The 18,899-nt window shown below is 51.0% G+C and overlaps 2 protein-coding genes across 2 annotated transcripts; one reads left to right on the forward strand and one right to left on the reverse strand.

The window, feature by feature from the left end:
• Positions 1-1,110: 1,110 nt before the first annotated feature.
• Positions 1,111-13,149, reverse strand: COCSUDRAFT_44096 (hypothetical protein; the record flags this gene model as incomplete). The annotated part of the gene is made up of 25 exons (XM_005644615.1): positions 1,111-1,283; positions 1,831-2,034; positions 2,321-2,474; positions 2,956-3,109; positions 3,470-3,663; positions 3,949-4,152; positions 4,410-4,562; positions 4,948-4,981; positions 5,907-6,066; positions 6,344-6,530; positions 6,793-6,960; positions 7,377-7,487; positions 7,829-8,067; positions 8,325-8,407; positions 8,828-8,994; positions 9,266-9,356; positions 9,669-9,834; positions 10,050-10,236; positions 10,528-10,652; positions 11,054-11,234; positions 11,500-11,603; positions 12,024-12,174; positions 12,456-12,705; positions 12,827-12,904; positions 13,025-13,149. 25 exons carry the CDS (start codon positions 13,147-13,149, stop codon positions 1,111-1,113), a joined length of 3,843 nt encoding a protein of 1,280 aa, XP_005644672.1.
• A 1,213-nt stretch (positions 13,150-14,362) lies between these two features.
• COCSUDRAFT_67496 (hypothetical protein) lies at positions 14,363-18,233 on the forward strand. Its single transcript, XM_005644616.1, has 6 exons — positions 14,363-14,995; positions 15,149-15,344; positions 15,627-15,897; positions 16,154-16,528; positions 17,037-17,164; positions 17,414-18,233. Exons 1-6 carry the CDS (start codon positions 14,433-14,435, stop codon positions 17,588-17,590), a joined length of 1,710 nt encoding a protein of 569 aa, XP_005644673.1. The 5' UTR covers positions 14,363-14,432; the 3' UTR covers positions 17,591-18,233.
• Positions 18,234-18,899: the final 666 nt, after the last annotated feature.

Consider the following 18,899-nt stretch of genomic DNA (forward strand, 5'->3'; position numbering starts at 1 on the left):
CAATGTTTTTTGGCTTGACCACACCTGATTGAGGGAAAACTGCTGGAGGTTTGAATGGGTCGGGCATGCCAAAGGGCAAAGAGAAGAAGATCAAGAGCATGCGAGTCGGTATCGTGCAAGGAGAAGAGGGATTGATTCAAACTCTTGAGATCAAGGCTTTCACATGGAAGATCTTGAAAGCACTGTCTGTTATGTCCAAGGTGGGCAGCTGCATGTGAACAACTGTCCACCAGCCAGGATTGCAGTCATTATCAATGCCAACTGTGGGAATGGTTATATTCGAATCTTATCACTCAAGAAGTCTGGTGGCATGCTTAGCGTCCTGGCATGTGCTTGTCAGGGGCTGTCTGAACAGCGTGTTTTGGATTTATGTGAAACTTTGTCTCCAGTAATTCTGGCCCTGGGCAATCTTTGCGTTGCACTGCTTGGGTGCCTGAGGAATGTATGTCGTGTGTCTGGTACCCAGCAATGCTCAGATTAGTTGTGTCTTTGAGATTTTGCGGTACAGGTTTCTGTGTCTAACACTTGGGCCTTCTCATCAAGGTGGTAAAGCTTGAATGCTTGTCAGTAATGATGATGCTGACATGATCAGTGCTCGTGGCGTGTTCTCTGTCTGCAATCTAGCCCATAATCCTGCAAGGGCTGTGAATCACAGTGATCAGGCGACTGCTTTGACGGGGTACCTATTTTCTTGTTGTACATTAGTATGCTTTGGGTTTGCAGCTGGTCGGCAAATCTGACAATTCTACCGCTCATGCTTGTGATGAGTTGCTGAATGATGACACTCAAAAAGATAATTAATGTATTGCGATTGCCTCCAAAGAGAATGTTTACTCCGTAAAACATTGACAACCTTGTAACGGGATTCATATCCGCGTCTTCAAAATATTATGTGATCATGGTACCGTATCACATGCGCATCTCCGATTGCCCTTGTATATTAGTGCACAGAGCTATACATGAATCAGATCTATCCAGGGTGTCTTGAGAGGTGTCATATTTCCGTGCAGAAGGCAGGGTTGACTGGCAGATGCTGTGCTACAGAATTTTCCAGAACAATTCGCTGCTGACTGCATTCTAGGCGTGGAAGCTTACTGATCTATAGTAAATTTAGCCCTTGATGAGCTGTTGCTTCAGGTTCCCAGTCTGCTGGAGTTGCTTGTGCCGGCACCACCACAGAGCGGAGCCAAGGGCCGCCACAAATATTGCAGCCGCCCCTGCCATGATAAGCACCGTGGCAAAGTGTGCCCCCAGCCATGCAGCGGCCGCGCTTTCCGCCCCACCTGCATGTCGACACCAAAAGTATGACCCTGATGCAGAGCCCTTCCCACAGATGATGATACCTTCAAGCAGCTCTCAGCTGTAGCAGCTCTTCTCAATTCAACAAGATCCCTTAGTATTCTGTACTGATGACCGCTCTTTGTCTGGCCACACAAAGATCCGTAGGACCAGTGCAGCACTCTTTCCTGCAACTCCATGCACGTTCTTAGAAAACATAAAGGCAAGTTTTCTTAGGGACTGATGTGCAGGCTCAGCAAGGGGCCACAGACGCAAACAATCTAGCCTCCACCTGCAGCTAAATTTCAGGTGCACCATGCCTCTTTGTCCTTATGTCAGACAGGACCTGGATTTTCTTGGTTTATCTCTGACTTGGTGGAGGAAAGCCCAAGATAGAGAAGGTTGGAAGGCTGTTATAGAAACGGTGGTCCGACGCATCCGATCCTCATGGATTGGAAAGGCGTGTATTAATATTAATAATAATAATAATAATGATAATAAAAAATGCCTCTTGGCAGCAATAGCGTGAGGCAATCATGATTGTAGGCGCACTGTTGGGTTTGGCGAGGCAGCGCGTCCCCTGCCGGTAAAATCCGGCGGAGCAGCCGCCGCAATCGGCGCCCGCGTAGCCGCGGCCGCACGCGCATGCGCCGCTGGCCGACGCGCAGACCCCCCGCGGGGCCCCCCCGCAGGGCGAGAGCGATCCGGGGGGTTTGGGGCAGGGCACGAAGGGCAGCGGGCAGTCTGCCGGGCAGCCTGCAGTGACGCATGCAATCTTACATGAGGAAGATCGCATAATTAGGCAGAGCATGCAGGAGAGCCTTGCATGCTGTGCACATAGTGGACTTGCAAACTCCACAGAAGCGACCCAGACAATGATTTTGTTGTGTTCTTGATCTGTTGCTTGGCGGGACATGTCTGTTGCCCCTTATCAGGAGGAGGCACAGCTTTGAAGCATCGTGACACGACAAAAAGTTTGAGATGGCTCTCAGCATACGGTGTCTCAGATTAAGGCAGAAGCAGGGCAAAGCTTGCAGCACACCTGCGGACCCGATGCTAGAGCTGGTGTTGGCAACAGGCCGCTCCCCGGTCTCACAGACGCCGTTGCCGCACAGTGACACCGGCGTCACTCCCAAAACCGCCACCTTGGCACTGCCGCCACTGGCAACGGCTGCCACACCCAGCAAGTACTCCACCTGAATCCAGTAAGATTTCTTGATGCCACACTTGTGTTTAGTCACACCACACCGGCTGGCAGGTGACGGGGCCAGGCGCGGTATTATTACTCCGCACTGTGCCCACCAACGATTTGTACTTTTGGTATCACCCTACTCAGCTAGGAGGATCTGGGCTGGCAAGGGGCGGTAAGAACAAAAGCATAGTGCCCTCATGATTGGATCTTGCTAGGATCTAGTTTGTCTGGCAAAGAAAAGGATATATGGCAGCTTGTATTGGGACGAAGCCAATCTTCTGTAATTCAAGCTCGAGGCACTCTTACTTGCACCAGCAGCAATGCCCTGGCGGCACAGCCTGCGTGGGAGAGCACTCACACCATTCCAACTTGATGCAATTATTGAATTTGGTATTGAATTGAGCGTTACTGTTGGCAGGAGGCTTCTATATACCTGTATGAACCCTAAGAATTGAGTTTTCTGTGGGGATTTTAGGGCTGCACACCTGGCCCATGGTGAGGGTTGATGAGGTGATTGCACGGCTGCTGGGGGTAAATGCGTCAATGACAAAGTGCGCCGTAGTGCTGCCGGCAGCCGACAGCCGCCGCCGCCGCTGACTGGACCCCTGGCTGCTCTCCACACTTTTGGCAGCAACCGCCCTGCAGCAGCGCAAACTCTTAGTTTTCTTTACACGGGTCAAAGCAAATGCTCACTGAACTGCCTCATCAGTGCTGAGGTTTATCAGGTGCAAGAGGGTCAGAGCACTGCAGTCTTCCAGCTCTCGAGTAGGTACCTTGCAGACGTTGTGCATAGGCATGCAAGAGTTGCATGGTTGCATTGATTTTTTGCATCGATGATGGATGGGTACATCTCGACACAGCAAACAGAAGGCAGGCCCCCCAGTGGTGGCTGCAGACTGCCTGCATATATGCCCGATGGCCTCTAGCCTGGGTTTTGCTGGCCGGTTATAGAACTGAATACAGATCAATGGTGCAAGTGCAGCAGAATTGTGGGCGCACGCGGAAGCTTGAGAAGTGGGGTGTAAGCGGCTGGGGTCAATTCCAAGGTAGCCCGCGACGGCCGCCGCCGAGGCCGCGCTGGCCGGTGCGCCGATTAGAGACAGCGCGATCTGTCCTGAGGCGTCCCATCCGTTACAGACTCCAAACGCGTCAACCACCCCGTAGTAGCAGAAGCCGGCGGCATCTATCATGCCCTGCCCAGCATTCATTTTTGAACATCAATTTAAATCATGGAAGCAGTGTTCCCTGCACATGACTCTCAGTCCTATGATTCTCTTCAAGCAAACATGATACACATTCATGCATGCATCATGCATGCATGCATGCAAGCTAACATGCAAGCAATATATTCCAGTCTGCAATTGATAAATTCGAACTCTCTGTCCTGCCCAGATAAGTATCCCGTGCCCGAAAATAGTCGACAAAAGATAATGTGCTGTTTACTTGGACTGTTGCAATGTGCTCTAGTATGGTGACACCTGGCAAGGCGCTCCTTGGAGGTCTATGCTGCTGGCAGCGCCCAGGCAGGTGCCGGAGGCGTCCAGCTCAGCGCTGACACAGCATGCCATGTCAGCATCCACGGCAGCGCAGCACTCGCCGGCCGCCGATAGCTCAGCCGCGCAGCAGTTGCCTGCCGCATCCAGACTGCCAGCGCAGTCTGTGGGTGTCTGGCAGTACTTTCCCTGCCACACCGATACATCCTATCGCTTGCATATTCATAATCCAAAGGCACAGGAATGAAAGTCCTTGCTGCCTTCAATAGCATACTGTAGTCTAGGTTTCATATCTTTGAAATAACACCCACGCAGTTGCTACTGGCACGATGCCATATCCGTGAGTTTGCAGGTGACCTGATGCAAAAGGACACATGATGTGGGTTGCATGGAATTACACTCAATGAGATGCTGCAGTAGAAGAAGAGCGGAGGAGGGAACATCACCTGCCAGCCCTGGTTGCAGATACACTTGCCGGCCGAGGCGCTGCAGAGGCCGTTGCTGGAGCAGTCAACGCCGCTGCGCAGCTGGCACGCTGACTCAGCGCTGCACACCTGCGACACCGCCGGCTTCGCCAGCTGGCACAAGCCGTCTGCCACCTGTGCGCAGCCCACAACACTTTTTATCGTGGTCTAAACAATGCAATCCCTCAATTTTTGAGCAATATCCATGCAGAGATAACTCACATGCATTGGCTTGCACCTTTTTACTGACCTCAGCCCCAAATTCTCACCATCTCTCTTTTAGACTTGTATTGAGAGGCCTCCTAGGAGATACCAGCAGGACAGCTTTAGTGGCAATTGGTGCGTGAACGGTGGGTGACATAGTTGGGTTACAAATTTGCGGCTTGCCTGTGCTGTGGTGCTGCCGAGGACAGACCAGCACTGCATAGTTCTGGTCATGAGGCCGGCAGTGCCACTGCAGCCAGCACATGAGCTGTCACAGGGCGACCATTCACCCGCCCTCCAAAAATATCTCGCGCACTGGGCCGCTGAGCTGCACTCCCTCTGCAGCGCCCCTGTACATGACATGTCAATCAGCCTCATGGCATTGCTGCATGCACATCCACACCAAAATGCTGCCCTCCTGGAAGTCTAATCATTTTAGGACGACAGAAATTCGCTCCCTGTGCAGACATGCGTGACCTACATGTGCATTCAAGCATTCAGAATTGGTGTTGACATCAGTCATTATAAGTCACGCTATACATTATGGGCACTGGGTCGCTGTAAGTCGGGCATCAAGTGACTTTCAAGATTGCCATCAAAGTTTGTATTGAACATTTGGGTCACATGGTGGATGCAGGCATAGAAAGGTTGCCCAAATCCATTATGCCAGGCTCAGAGCGAGCCACAAAATGTGTTGTGCATTATTGTCCTAGGCAGAGTGCATGAAATAAATGTGTGTTTAGCACCTCGAGTTGCAACGGGGTGCGTGCCTGTGCAGGCCGCCTGCCTGAATTGGTGGGTGACGGGGCAGGTGCTGGCGTCAGCGCTGATGTCAGCGCTCCTGGAGCCTGTACAGGCGCCCCAAGGGCCGCACCCATGCATCTGCCCCGCTGAACAGGGTGCGCTGCTGTTGCATGACGAAAATCTGGGAAATACACACGGTCAGATCTATCAACATTTAAACATAGGAACACCCACGTGCTATTTCTGCCACGAGACAAGGTCTTTATCTATATATATATCCGTAAGTGTTCACCGTTGAAGAGGTCTTTGGTTGCACCCTGGGTGTGTGCAGAGTGCAGCACAAATCTCAAGAGATCTCAACCCACAACAATCAGACAGAGGCGGAGAAAGAAGTGCAAAGCATGTGTTGGCCAGTTTGGTGAAGCAGATGCATGAACAGCCTGCTACGAAGCAGCAGCACACAATTGTCTTTGCTGTAATTGTGCTTTGAGATATAATAAGAGCAAGGCTTTTGATGACATGGCGGGCCACCTGGCAGTGGCAGCGCTGACATCAGCGCAGCTGGACAGGGGAAGAAGCTGGTAGCCGTCTGTGCAGGTGAGCGATCTTTCCAGCATGGCAGCGCCGCATGGGCAGGCAACGCCGTCCCACGGCTGTATCTGCAGTTTTGGATCTGCCGGTGCGCCAACACCTGCACATTTGTGAAGCCAAATAACAAAGTTAGTATAGTCTTCTGCTCCCATGTGATTGAAATTTTATGTAGCTCTTTCTTGTGGCAAGCAAGCACAATTGAAAGCCTATGTTGTATCCAGGCATGCTCTGAAAGTGCTGACATGGCATATTTGTACATTTCCCCATGACTTCCTTACGATGGTGGGAAACTTTTGAGATTTGCAGATTGGCAATCTAGTCTGTTTGGAGACTTTTCTTAACATGCCTCGAACCACGGATATATCAGACAGGCACACCTGTCTGGGAGGCGTTCGTGACGGCAGCGGCGGCAGGTACGGAGGGAGCTTCCGCGTAGGTGCCGCGCAGCTGCAGCCCTGCCACGGAGGAGCCGTCAAGAGAGCGCACGTCCAGCTGGTACTGTCCGGCGGCTGCCTGGAAGCCGGAGATGACTAAGTAATAGATGCTCCCCGCTGACATCACTGCCTGCCCCATGCACCATCATCTTCAAGCAAATCTTTTATCTCACCTTTTTCACTTGAAATTGTTTTTGGCGCACAGAAAACACCCAAAATGCAGTACGTTTCAGCCGTGTGCGATTGCCAATGACTCTGTAAGTGTGCACACTTCAGGCTGCTGAAATCCACCTAGCCTTGGAATGCTGAATAGCTGGAAAAGCTGGAACAACGTGTAATAACCTTTAGAAATATATAGGTCAGTCATGCTCTTTTAAGCCAGGAATGCACACCTCAAGATAGCTGCGGTCCTGGCAGTAGTCATCGTTGCAGGCCACTTCTGTCAAGTCAGTCCAGTCGTCTGCCCGGCTGTAGAGCGCCAGTCTCGTGTCAAAGGCCGAGCCGCAGAGTGACACAGACACCGCGCAGTTGATCGCCGGCTTAAATGCATACACCACGTCCTGCCACAACACAGAGATACTCAGAACTGAGCATTAATATTCCCAATGAGTCGCAGACAAGGAAGTGCCAGTCCCTGAACTCTGATTGACATCATCTGGACATCGTTTTATATAAATATGATATCCCATCACAGAAATTTATCATCATTTGATGTCATATTGATATGTTATAGGTTTGCTATTTCAAATTGCCCTGGTCTCAACATCCCACTCTCCTACAGCACTGCCCAGGCCAGCAAGGTATCTCCCGAGAAAGAAGAGTCTGAAGACGAAAGAAGAATCTTTGAGAAAGGATCTCTGCATGCTGGGACAACAGTCCTCTTCTGTTCCAGTGCAATAAGCCACTTCCTGCATGTCTTCGGCATGTGAAAACAAATTCGAGTTGCGAGCGGGTTTGAAATCAAAAAAAAGCGCACCGGCGCGGTCTGCAGGGGCGTCTCTGCCGCGCCAGAACAGGCGGCAGGGTGGTAGTCCTGGGAGAATCCCACAGTGGAGCCTGCTCCGGTGAAGGGAACGCCGGTGATCAACTGCCACACGCCATCACAAGAACTTTATAATTACTACATTGCAGTTACTAATTGGATCTCCCTGCTGCCCTACTCATACTTATTGACTCATCAACCCATCAAGTCAATGTGACTGCTATCATCTGAAGCCTCACTCCATCGCGTCAAATTTCTAGAACAGTGCGCAGGCTGCCTTGAAGCTCCAAACTTGACCTGGCATGGACCTTTTCCTCCTGTGTATCTCAGATATGTACACTAAGTTACAGTAACCCCTGCCAAATTAAGGTTATACTATTTTAATTCAAATTAAGTAAGAGTCCCCTGTTGCTTATTTCCAGGGAATATCAGAGAAGTGAGCTCACCAGAGGGAAGTCTGCATGCTCTCCAGGCAGCGTCCGCTCATCCACGACATGGAACACGTGCGTATTTCCATCAATGTCCGGGTCGCTAGGGGCGACAACATAAAAGTCGATTGCCAAGGAGCTGTCCCCAGGGGCGTTGTCACGCGCCGCCGCTGCCAGCAGCCCCTGAGCCTGGTCCCAATTGGCCACGGTGAATTTCAGCGAGTTGGCGGCAAATGTCCCGCTCAGCACCAGACGGCCTGCGTGCATGTGCGCCCGCTACTGAGCGCACGTACATGATGCATGTATGAATTGTGAATCAGTGAGGTCAACTTTTACTATGCAAGGTGCGTCTGCAGTCAAGCAACTGCTGTTCAGTGTCCAGGGCCCTGAATGTTGAATCTCTGTTTGATATGTATCCAGGAGAGGTCCTGTTGAGGGTACACTGATGACTTGCACTAGCAAACTGGCTGTGGAAGAGATCCCCATATGAGGAGCAGGTACATGAGAGTTTCACCTGAGGAGTCAGTTGGGGTTGGATAGATGGTGACGGTGCCCTGGGGACGCTGAGTCAGCTCCACTGCAAGCTGGTAGCCCAACCTGTCACACACATGCAAAGTTTTCAGAGAAGATTTTCACGTCACGGGTGTACCTTTTGCACTTCGGCATGCAGACCTGAAATGCAGCACATACCTGTGACAACTGTGAGTGCTGAAAAGGCTTTTGAAGCAGGCAGACATGCAAAGCAGATGCCATGATCATGCCTACCTCTCAGCAGAACCTGCAGCTGACACTTGTGCACCAAAGATTTGTGGGGGTGGTTTTGAGCAGGCAAGTGTAAATGCAGACGCTAAGAGCATGTGTACCTCTCCGAAGATCTCACATGCACCAGAACTACTGTGGCAGGGATTAAAAAGTATTTTGCGCCGGCAAGCAACCAAAACAGGCGCTAACGGCGCAAGTGTGTTGCGTCTCAGAAGACTGTGCATGCAATAGCAATGATGTGACAGGGGGACGTACTGTTGGTTGTCATCTGTCAGAACGAGGAAGCTGCTGCCGTTGCCGACCCAGGAGACCTTCAGGGGCGGCGGCAGGAGAGAATTGAGGAGTGCGTTTGGAGTGTCAGCACTTAGGCTGGTTTCAAGGATTCTGTTCCAGCTAGCCTTTGACTGCAGTGCTGCCTGCACCTGCGCATTGATCCTTCCAGAAGGCAAGGCAATGCCAAATGCAAGACTGGAAGTTCTGTATGTAAACACACCTGCCAAAATGCAGATTTATACGATTGTGACCTGTCAAGTCGCTTCACACTTTCAGCTGCCAGATTCAAGCAGGTCATCAAGAATGATGTACAGGGCTGAAAAAAGATGAAATGAATTAGAAGGAGTCTGGCACTGGATCGAAGAAGGGCATATCAACTTGAAATCGCATACAAGGGAGGCTGCTCTAGAAGAGGGGTACCTGCCAGGGAGGAGCGGAGGGGTTTTGTTCGAGGTAGATGGCGGCAGCACCAACCACATGAGGGGCAGCCATGGACGTCCCACTCTTGAACCTGTCAGCACACCCTTGTGAGATTATGTAAACTCTCAGCACAAAAAATGGCATCAAGCAGAAGAAATCTTATTCGTCCGTAAGCTGCTTCACTGATTCCAAGCGGTGGTGCAACCTCCAAGCCCTTCTCAATCCATCCCAATCAGATATTTGGACTCCGGCGTTGCATGCTGTCTGGACTTGTCGGGGTGCATGTCTTGGCTACACAGCTCAGGCTGGCCTCATCTTGGAGTACAAAACACTCATTTAATAACTACTGCCAGCCACAGGCCAGCATACAAAGCACACAAACAGGCAGCAGTTGGGCTCTCACGCTGTGGCTGTGGAGGAGCCCAGGCCGGCAGACAGGATTCCAACACCGGGCGCGAGCAGGTCGACACAGCTTCCACCGTTCGAGAAGCTGGCCATGGTGTCGTCAGCGCCGGTCGCTCCCACCGCTATCACCGACGGCTGCCGCGCCGGGCTGAACGTGCACGCATCTGCGGCGCAGTTGCTTTTGCATGAGATCTGCCCTTGCTTTTAAGATGGGCCGCTCCTGCTGTGACGAGCCCTTTAATATGGCTGCTGCCCAGTTCAGGTCGATATAATTCAAAGGGGCCACAAAATGCACTGGGCAGACGCTTGTGCAACTCTCCAGCGTGGTTAATATTTTCAATAGGGATTCTTTTGCGCACATTGCTTTTGGACCGGCTACCAGCAGTGTGGTCATGCTCAGAGTTGATATCGGTTTCTACTGACGTCAGCCCACACAGCACGTTGACGTCATTCCTAGCTAGCATGCGTGGGTTAGTAAGTGGTGAGTCACCCGTGCCCTCGTTGCCAGCAGCCACCACTACGGATATGCCGGCGTCTACCAGGCTCTGGCAGGCGTCATCAAACACCTGCGCATCACAGTCTTCAAGTCTTCTATTGATATCATTACTTACATGCTTTTCCTGCCAAAAAGCAAGGTACGTCCTGCAGACAAGTTGCTCTTAGAGGCTGCCACAGATCCTACCCCTTGTCGGGTTCGCCAGATCAAATCAAGCCCCAATCAGCCGTGGGCACGGTGCTCAGTGTTTGTACCGCCCCCCGTCCGCCGGGGCGGTCTTTGCTGCAACCACATACTGTACAATTGAAAGTGTTAAGAAATTTGATATTCATTTTTCACTCTAGATAAACGTGAGTCTTACCTGTGCTGCCGGGCCGCCCAGGGACATCAGCACAGTAGCCGGCGGCTGTGCATGCGCATGCACCCACTCCAACGCAGTAATCACATCCAGCATGGACCCCGATCCGTCGCACCCAATCACACGCACTGCAGAGCATTGCATTCCAATATCAGCTTGGTTTATGGTGACTATTGCAGGTTTTCTCTCGAAGAGAGGCTGCGGCAAGTGTGCTTGCACGTTTAAAAAGGCAGGGAACACAGGAATTGATCAGCAGGAGAGTGGATCTCTAACAAAAGACAGCGGATGGCATACACTTTGAAGTGCGGTTGCAGGGGCTCTGGCCAAATCTCCTGTAGAGCTGTGGGTTCCTCAAGCGCTCAAGTACTACTGCGTTTAGTAAATGCAGGGGGTACTAAGTACTATCAGTAGTATTAAGCACCCCTGAAGTACTACCAGTAGTATAAAGTACCCCCTGGTAGGTGCTGGCAAGGGGGCTTTGTGCAAAAGAAAAGAGGGCTGTGAGAAAAATGTCATGGGAAGTGCGCACAAGGGTGGATAAAGGCGTTTTTGGCGACGCCAAAGTAGCGGCCGGCAGCGGTGGCAGAAATATGTGTTCCATGGCCGTTGCAGTCTGACTGAGGGGTCGCGCCGTCGATCGAGAACCCGGTCATTATCCGCGAGGCCGCCCCGTCGGCGCTCAAGAATTCTTCGTGCACAGCGTTAATGCCCTGCGCCCATCAATTATGTTCTACTTTCCAGGGAAAAGCAAAGGCAGCTCTTACCCCAATATATATTCTCTTGCCTGGACAGGACTACCATTTGCTTGACTTCTATCTCTCCTCATCAATCAAATGCGGTTTCATTTATTGAGAGAATTCCCAGCAGTTGACATCAGGAAAAGCCATGCATAGAAGCGGAAGGCCATGCCAAATCAACAAAATACACATTGTGGCGATGTGTCAGCTTAATTATGATGAGATGCAGGTGACTCACAGTGTCAATCACATAGATGTGTACGCCGCTTCCGTCCCCATCAAAATTGTATCTGTAATCGCGGCGCAGAGATCTGGCATCTATCCTGTCCAGCGACCAGAGACCTGTACCAACACAGTGAAGACTCTCATCCCTTCACCGCACCTCCTGACAAACCAACAATGTCTTTGCTATGAGCAAGCTCAAGGCACAGGCACTGAAACTCAGAGGCCATGCACGGGCGTGGTATGAGTATTGCGATAAGCGTGTGATGTGCATGACAGAGACTTGCAGCAATCCAACCATCTTATGCTATCAGCAAGTTTGAAGCAGAAGCATTGCAGGACAGAAGCCATGCACAGGAAAAGTGCATTTTGCGCATGCTCAGCATGGCAAAAATGTGCAGCAAACAAATGAAATCTCGCCTTGTGCTACCACCAGAAATGGATATATTGCACTGCGAGACAGAGGCTTTGCACAGGTACAAGATGCTTTCTGCGCTTGATCTGCATGGCTGAGATATGAGCAAAGACAAAAGGGAGCACCTTGTGATATCGTGGTGCCCAGAGCCTGTGCGCTCAGGTCTTCAGGTGATTGGAATGTTCCAGCAGAGAGCTGCAGGTGCTCGTCCTCCCTCGCATAGCTGACCAGATCTCCAGCCGCCGCCAGAAAAGCCACCATCTGATCCTCCCTTGCCTGTGCACAGAAAATAGTAATAACGTGGCCGCTTCTGAGCCATTTGCAGATCCTGATCCAGATAATGCTGTGTCTAATATCGGCCCCGGCTGGCGGGGGGCGGTACAAATACTGAGCAACGTGCCCACGGTTGATTGGGTCTTGCTTAGATCTGGCGAGTCCAACAAGGGGTAGGATTGTGGCAGCCTTTAATTGCAGCTTGTCTGCAGGACGGATCTTGCCTTTTGGCAGCAAAAGCCAACAACAACAACAACAACAACAACATTGAGAGGGCTGCGCACCTCTGTCACAAAACCAGAGGAGGTGCGGGTCAGTGTGTGCTGGCAGACCACTCCAAAGTTCTTGGCGGCAAACTCACACAGTGGCGCCAGCTCTGACTTGTTGAAGCCAGGCTTGAGCACCACTGCGTAGCGCGCTGTGCTGGCAGTGATATTTGTGACATCTGTTTGGGGGTTGACTGATAGAGAGCCATCTGAATATGTGCTGATGGTTTCAACAGTGGCCTCCAATGGTGGCCTTGGATTTGTGGCCCTGCGCCAAAAATCACAGCCAAGTCTATAGCACTGAGCAACTGGCTATCATTGGGAGACGCGCACTAGATTTGATCATGACTGACTGAAATAAATATATTTTGTGGGGGTCTGGTACTCACCGTATCAGGACTGCGCTGCCCTTTCCAGCTGAGATCTGCGCTGACCCCTCTCCTTCTAACAATCCCTTGCTGGATGACCTGCCAGCAAGGTCGTTACATGTAAGGTGCCTTCACATGAAATAGCAATAGAAGGGACGCAGGGCTGAGTGCCATGAAGTGCTTCTTGGAAAAGAGTTAGCACAGTGGAAAGCTTCTTACTCGGGGAGAACGGATTCAGTGCCAAGAGGGGGTGCAGTAGATGGAGCCGCAGAGGATGTGTTGCCGTTCCAGCAAAGAATCAGAATGCAGAGGCTCAGGACTCTGCCTTGCTCCGCTTTCATCATTGTAGCACCACTCCCTTCGAACAAAGGTGTTCATGCGGTGTCAATTTCTGAATCTGATTACACCAAATTTTGAAATAAATATATATCTTTTGATCGATGTTGGGTACTTCGGCCTTATATTCGGAATTCGACAACCTTGGAATCAGGCATGCCGCTGACAGGCGAACAGGCATAAACGCTCCTGTGAACCAGATAGGCTTTGGCAGATTTCGCAATTGGAACAATTCAGCATTTTATCACATCAAAGGGTTTATTGGGCTCCTAATTCTGCCCATCATGTAGTGGAAGCGACGTACATGGAAAGGGAATTATAAATAGAGCTCCGGGGGATAACATTTATCGAGAACATGCAGAAGTGAGCACCTCTCTGGAATGTACTTCATGCCAGTACCAACATGCAACAGTAATCAGATAAAGTACTCTTCAGTACCCCATGTTATCCAGTGGGCAATGCAAGGTCCAGACTAACAATGCAAGAATATAGACCAAAGCTCTTAAGATCTTAATCGTCTAGACGCCAGGTGGCACCTTTGTGAGGATTTACGAGTTCTTGGTCTTTTGGGTGTGCTTTCGTTAGATTGATAGAGGCCCCAATATTAGGTCCGCTCGGGCTTCATTTGAGCGGACACGTGCTTGACTTAGAAGTGGTCACACCATCACACTGTGCTGCACTGTGCATATCATAAATGCACAAGGTAGTCGCTCAGTGATCTGTGACAACCTTCAAAAGGAACCTAGGAGTACAAGTTTGGGCCTTTTGGAGCGTCTGGTAACGCATAGGTAGCGGTGCTGAGGCAATAGAGCACCCAAACGCCATTAGAAGAGGGCGGCGCAGCGCTGTGACTCTTTCTATCCAGAGACCTGAATCGCGTAAGTCAATGCAGTGATGAACGGCAGCTTCTGCTATCAAGATTTACATGGATATTGCATTACATCTAATTCATCAATATCTTGTAAATCCGCCGCAGTTATAAGGTTGGAAACCTTGGAGATGGCGATGCCGCTGACAAGAGAACAAGCCGGCCGTTTTCCAAGACTACTGGAATTTAAGAAAAAGTATCGCACAACGATAAAAAACTGTTCAAAAAGGTCACTCACTTGTCAGGTAATTGATACCTTGGAGAAGTGACGTGCAAGGGAGTCAAAAATAGTCTCGAGGGGCAGGAAGCCGAGTGAATGCACATAGAGCACCTAGTAAAGCAATCTTGTTTCAGAAAGGGCAGACTTGGCATCTGATCAGATAGTGTAATCTTACAGCATCACATTTCGCATCGACCGGAAGGATGACCTCAAGAGTCGGCAGGATCCTGTTACGGACATTCATCTTGGCATGTTTGACAAATGTTGTTATTGGACAACTTGCAGACAATCTGATGGTTTCAGGGTCCAATAGGCCGATGGCAGAAGGCGTAGGCACATACGGCCTCGCGGGCGCAGGGACTCAGGGGATCTCAGGGGAATCAAACGGAGGGGGTCTGTATTCTCGGAAGATCCCGACAGTCACGATCAGCAAGAGAGTTCCTGGTGTGATCGTCTCCGATGGTGCTGGTCACGCCCAAGTTTATCAGAATAATTTAGATGCCTTCCGAGGATTGACAGACATTCTTGGGGCCGGCATCGGCCAGCAAGTCGAAAGCCATCTCCAGCAGCAGTTCGGCGGAGGGCCACAGGGCCATAGCTTCGCTGTTGCCCAATCTCCAGCGACAGCAATCCAACCCGACAGCGGGGATATCACCAGCAGTGCTATGCATTCAAGCGATCTGGCGATGCCGGCGGGTCGACGGCTCCAGCAAGCCACCATCTTGGAAAATATTTCCACCAACGCACTCAGTGCCATACAGGACAGGTACAAAGTCCCTCGACCTGATGTACATTGACTACGACTGATGTAGAACGCACGAAATCTGTAATAGAAACATTCTGAAACTCTAGCAATTGAAGGGATTGAGCCCAGGGCTGTTCTGACGACTGCTCAGGGGATGGCTGGCTGTGAATGCAGGGTGGTGGCAGAAACGAGCAGCCTCAAGGCTGATATTGCAAGGGCGACTCAGCCAGGGGACCTGCCAACCGTGACGTCCACCCAGGATGGCACACTGCAGCTGCTCACCAACAACAACAGCGGCGATGAAATTCAATTTCGAAAGGACGGCACCTTCACCTTTGTCAACGGCGGCGACTCCCCCGGCATCTTCTCTGTGAGCAACTCTCTTGCTTTCCAAGACTTTATTTGTTCTCATTTCAATGCTCTTGAGTCTCTCTCCGCATGCTTGGCACACTTCTGCGCATGCTTGGTGAAAGCATCTGTGAAGTGGGGGCAAATGTGTCAGGGGCACAATAGAAATACTGCCTGTCAAACTATCTCTTCTCTGCTGCACAGGCAAGTGCTCTTGATAAGGTGCTTGTTATTGGGTGGAATGCTTGAGGGTAGATATATATGCGTGCATGGCTGTGCACTGACTAACATGTTGTGTGTACAGTTGGGGCCCAAGGGAGTCCATTTTGAGAAGGACAACGTTTTCAAATCAAGGATGTACGCGGCCAGGGCGCCCTCCAGCGACCCCACAGCCACAGACGCAAATTCGAATTTGAATTCGAACGGGCAGAGCAGCGGCAGCCAGTCTGACTCATCTAACGGCGCAGCCACGGCCGGCGGCGCCGGTGGTGCAAACAGTCAGACCCAAAGCAGCAACACCTACAGCACCACCAATGCGAGCCCTGATGCCAGCACCTACTCCAACAATGGGTCAGGTAAGGGTCACAAGCCAAGAATCGGATTTTAATGTTGGACTTTGTGGTTCTGAGCTGAACAAATGCATGCCGTGAGGTCAAGGCACGCTATTTTCCAGCATTGTACACAAGCTCGTATGACATTCTGCCAGATACTCGAAGCAAAGTACAGAATCAGACAGATGCGGGCAGATGTATTTCTCACGGTGTTAGGGTGGGGCAATTACAATTAGGACAACTACAACCTCTCCTAATCCAAGTGTCTGCCATTTTCCAGGTCAGCAGCAATCTGCTGGGGGCCCCACAGCCTCAGCCCCAGCCCCTACAGAGGCCAGCACGGAGGGGCAGAACAGCGGCTACTCAGTGACTACACCCGCACCATCACAGGAGTCTGCCACGTCCTCAGACAGCGCCCAGTCAGCAGGGCCCAGCAGCCAGGGAGTGCAGCAGCAGCAAGGCACAAGCTCCTTTGTCACAGCAGCCTACAGCGCAGCCAGAAACTATGCCAGTGCCCCCCAGGCGGCGGATGCTGCCTACTCAGCAGCACAAGGGGCCCAGGCTCCCACTACTGTGGCTTCTTATGGGCCGAGCCAGTCTTTGCTGCCTCAGAGCAGCTATGTTGGCAGCACAAACACAGCTGCCAGCGTTGCAGGTTTGCACCTTCTTCTTGTTGCTTCGGGCTGCTACTGTGAGGTACCACTGTAAGAATTTGGCTTTCTCTCTCGTGATAAAATCTGCTTTTGCCTGTTGCACCATTCTCTTGTTACCTTCAGCATCGCTGCAGAGCAACTGACTTCTATCCTATATCAACAAACTGATTCTGCCAAGCTCTGGTAGTCATGTTTTAGAAGACGCCGTGTTGTTTTCACCCCCTTTACAGCCTTCCCACGGCGGTTGCCAGGCCCTGCTCTGTGTTGTTCATGTGTGCTGGCTTGAGCGGTGTCAGCAGATGCATTCTGCCAGCTCAAGTCAGCACCAGCAGAATTCTATTATTTTATTTTCTAATTCTAATATTTACCAGCACATCTTTCCCATCAGCAGTCGCCACATTTATCTTATATTCTTAGGGTGTTTAGGGTTTACCCTAAAAACCCTAAATATTAAATTTTAAAAAACAGATGCATTGACTGAGACTTGCATGTGTGTTTCTGGCATTGCAGGGGCGCAGGCGCCAAGCGTGGAATCCTACGTGGTGTATCCCACTCCTGTGGATCAGTCTTACTTCAATACTGGCACCCCTGTGGCCCAGGGACCCGCCGCCTACCCTGCCCAGGCAAGTAACTGCTCAGTCACGTTGTACTTGTCCTCGCCGCATGCATGCGATTGCTGCCAAGTCTTGACTGCATGGCAAGCGTGTTTAGAGGTTATGATGGCGTTTTACCTCATCAGTGGCCCCTCTTACTGCACGATTGCAGTGTCAGCTATATTGCAACTGGTACAAGCCGCTCAAGCATGCTGATATCGCTAGTAAAATGCATCTTCTCAAGCATCCCAGATCTGCTGACGCCAAAGTTGAAATTTTGCTGCTGCTGCGCAGGCGCCGTCTGTGCAGACACTGTCTGCTTCGGCATACTCAGCGGCTGTGCCGAATGTTCAGGCATCCGGCCTCGCCAACAGGTCGACTGGGCGGCAGCTGCCCACCAGCGCAGATGTGTTCAACCTTGGAGAGGGTATTGCATCACTCCTGGGCCGCAGGCTGCTGCATCAGGGGTAGACTTCAAAGGGTGGAAGCTGACCCACAAGACCTCAAGACAAGCGGGGTGGTCTCCTTCTTTTTATTGTTGTACTGCAGCGGCACTGGCTCTAGTGCGCAGCTAGCCATGGAATTGGACATAGCATCAAGCAAATGTACAAATAGGAAGGAGTGCACCCTTCTGGTGGGGCCAAGACAGGTGCTGGGTCATATATTAATCTGACATAGATAAAATAGGTGTCAGGTGTAGATGGTGGGGAGAGGCAGCATTGCAAATTAGGGTAGAAGGACCTCTGGGTGCAGAATATTTCATGCAAACAATTGATGAAGGACACCCACTCACAAAACCACGATGCGTCTGAGATTGATTCATATTGATTAGGTGTACTTTTCTTGTAGTCCTAAACCGTTCTGTGACTGTGCTGACCTTGGTGCTCTACTTGTGTGTGAACCTACCGTGCCATTATCTGGCTGCCACTGCGCACTTGCAATGCTCACTCGTTGAAGGGGGCAGGCTATATTACTTTTATTCAAGTGTTGCGCATGCCACTGTGTTAAGTGCATCATTGCGGTACCGGTGCGCGTGTGAACATAGTTTGCATGCATGCATGCGTGGGTGGAAAGCTGAATCAGAGGTGTAAGATTCGCCGTGCATGCGGCGGGCAGGGCGTGTCCACGGAGGGTTGATTCATGTGTGGTTTTGTCCATGCCCGTGTGCACAAGGAAGGCGCAAAGGAAGGCGCTGCAGGACATTGAACCGGAGACCTCGCTGCGCGTGTTTCGTTTGCATTGTCAATATTATAGAAATGCCTGCAATTGCAAAGTGTGGAGGAGGAACCGAAGAACACAAAAGAAGCCCGAGCAAAAAGGAAAGCGTGCAAAAGGACAGATCTTCACGTCGGGTTGCAGGTGGTCACCCAACCCACTACTAGTGACGCCCATGGCAGATTTGTCTCCGGGAGCGGACGAGAGCGGGTGTTTTCAGCCTGGTATGAATGATCTATGTAAAAATGGTGTGCTCTATACGCACTGCACAAACGGCACACTAAGCCAAATTCGAACCAGGATTGAAGCCAGGGACTTCCTCGAGAGCAATTATCACATTACTAAGGTTCTGTGACTCTCTTTGAAGGTCCTCAGAATTAAATACAGGAGGAAGGAAAGATACATTTTCGGTGATACATGTTAAATGAGAGGAAACTAGCCTTGGAGTGAATGGCAGTGTTGCATGCTTAAATAGTAAGGAACGCCTCGGCACAGATCTCCACCTGGCGAGAACCTGACACGACTGTCCTGCATCTGTAGCACAGCACTCCCGACCTTTTCGATG

The sequence above is a fragment of the Coccomyxa subellipsoidea genome, assembly GCF_000258705.1.
Source record: "Coccomyxa subellipsoidea C-169, whole genome shotgun sequence".
Taxonomy (NCBI): domain Eukaryota; kingdom Viridiplantae; phylum Chlorophyta; class Trebouxiophyceae; family Coccomyxaceae; genus Coccomyxa; species Coccomyxa subellipsoidea.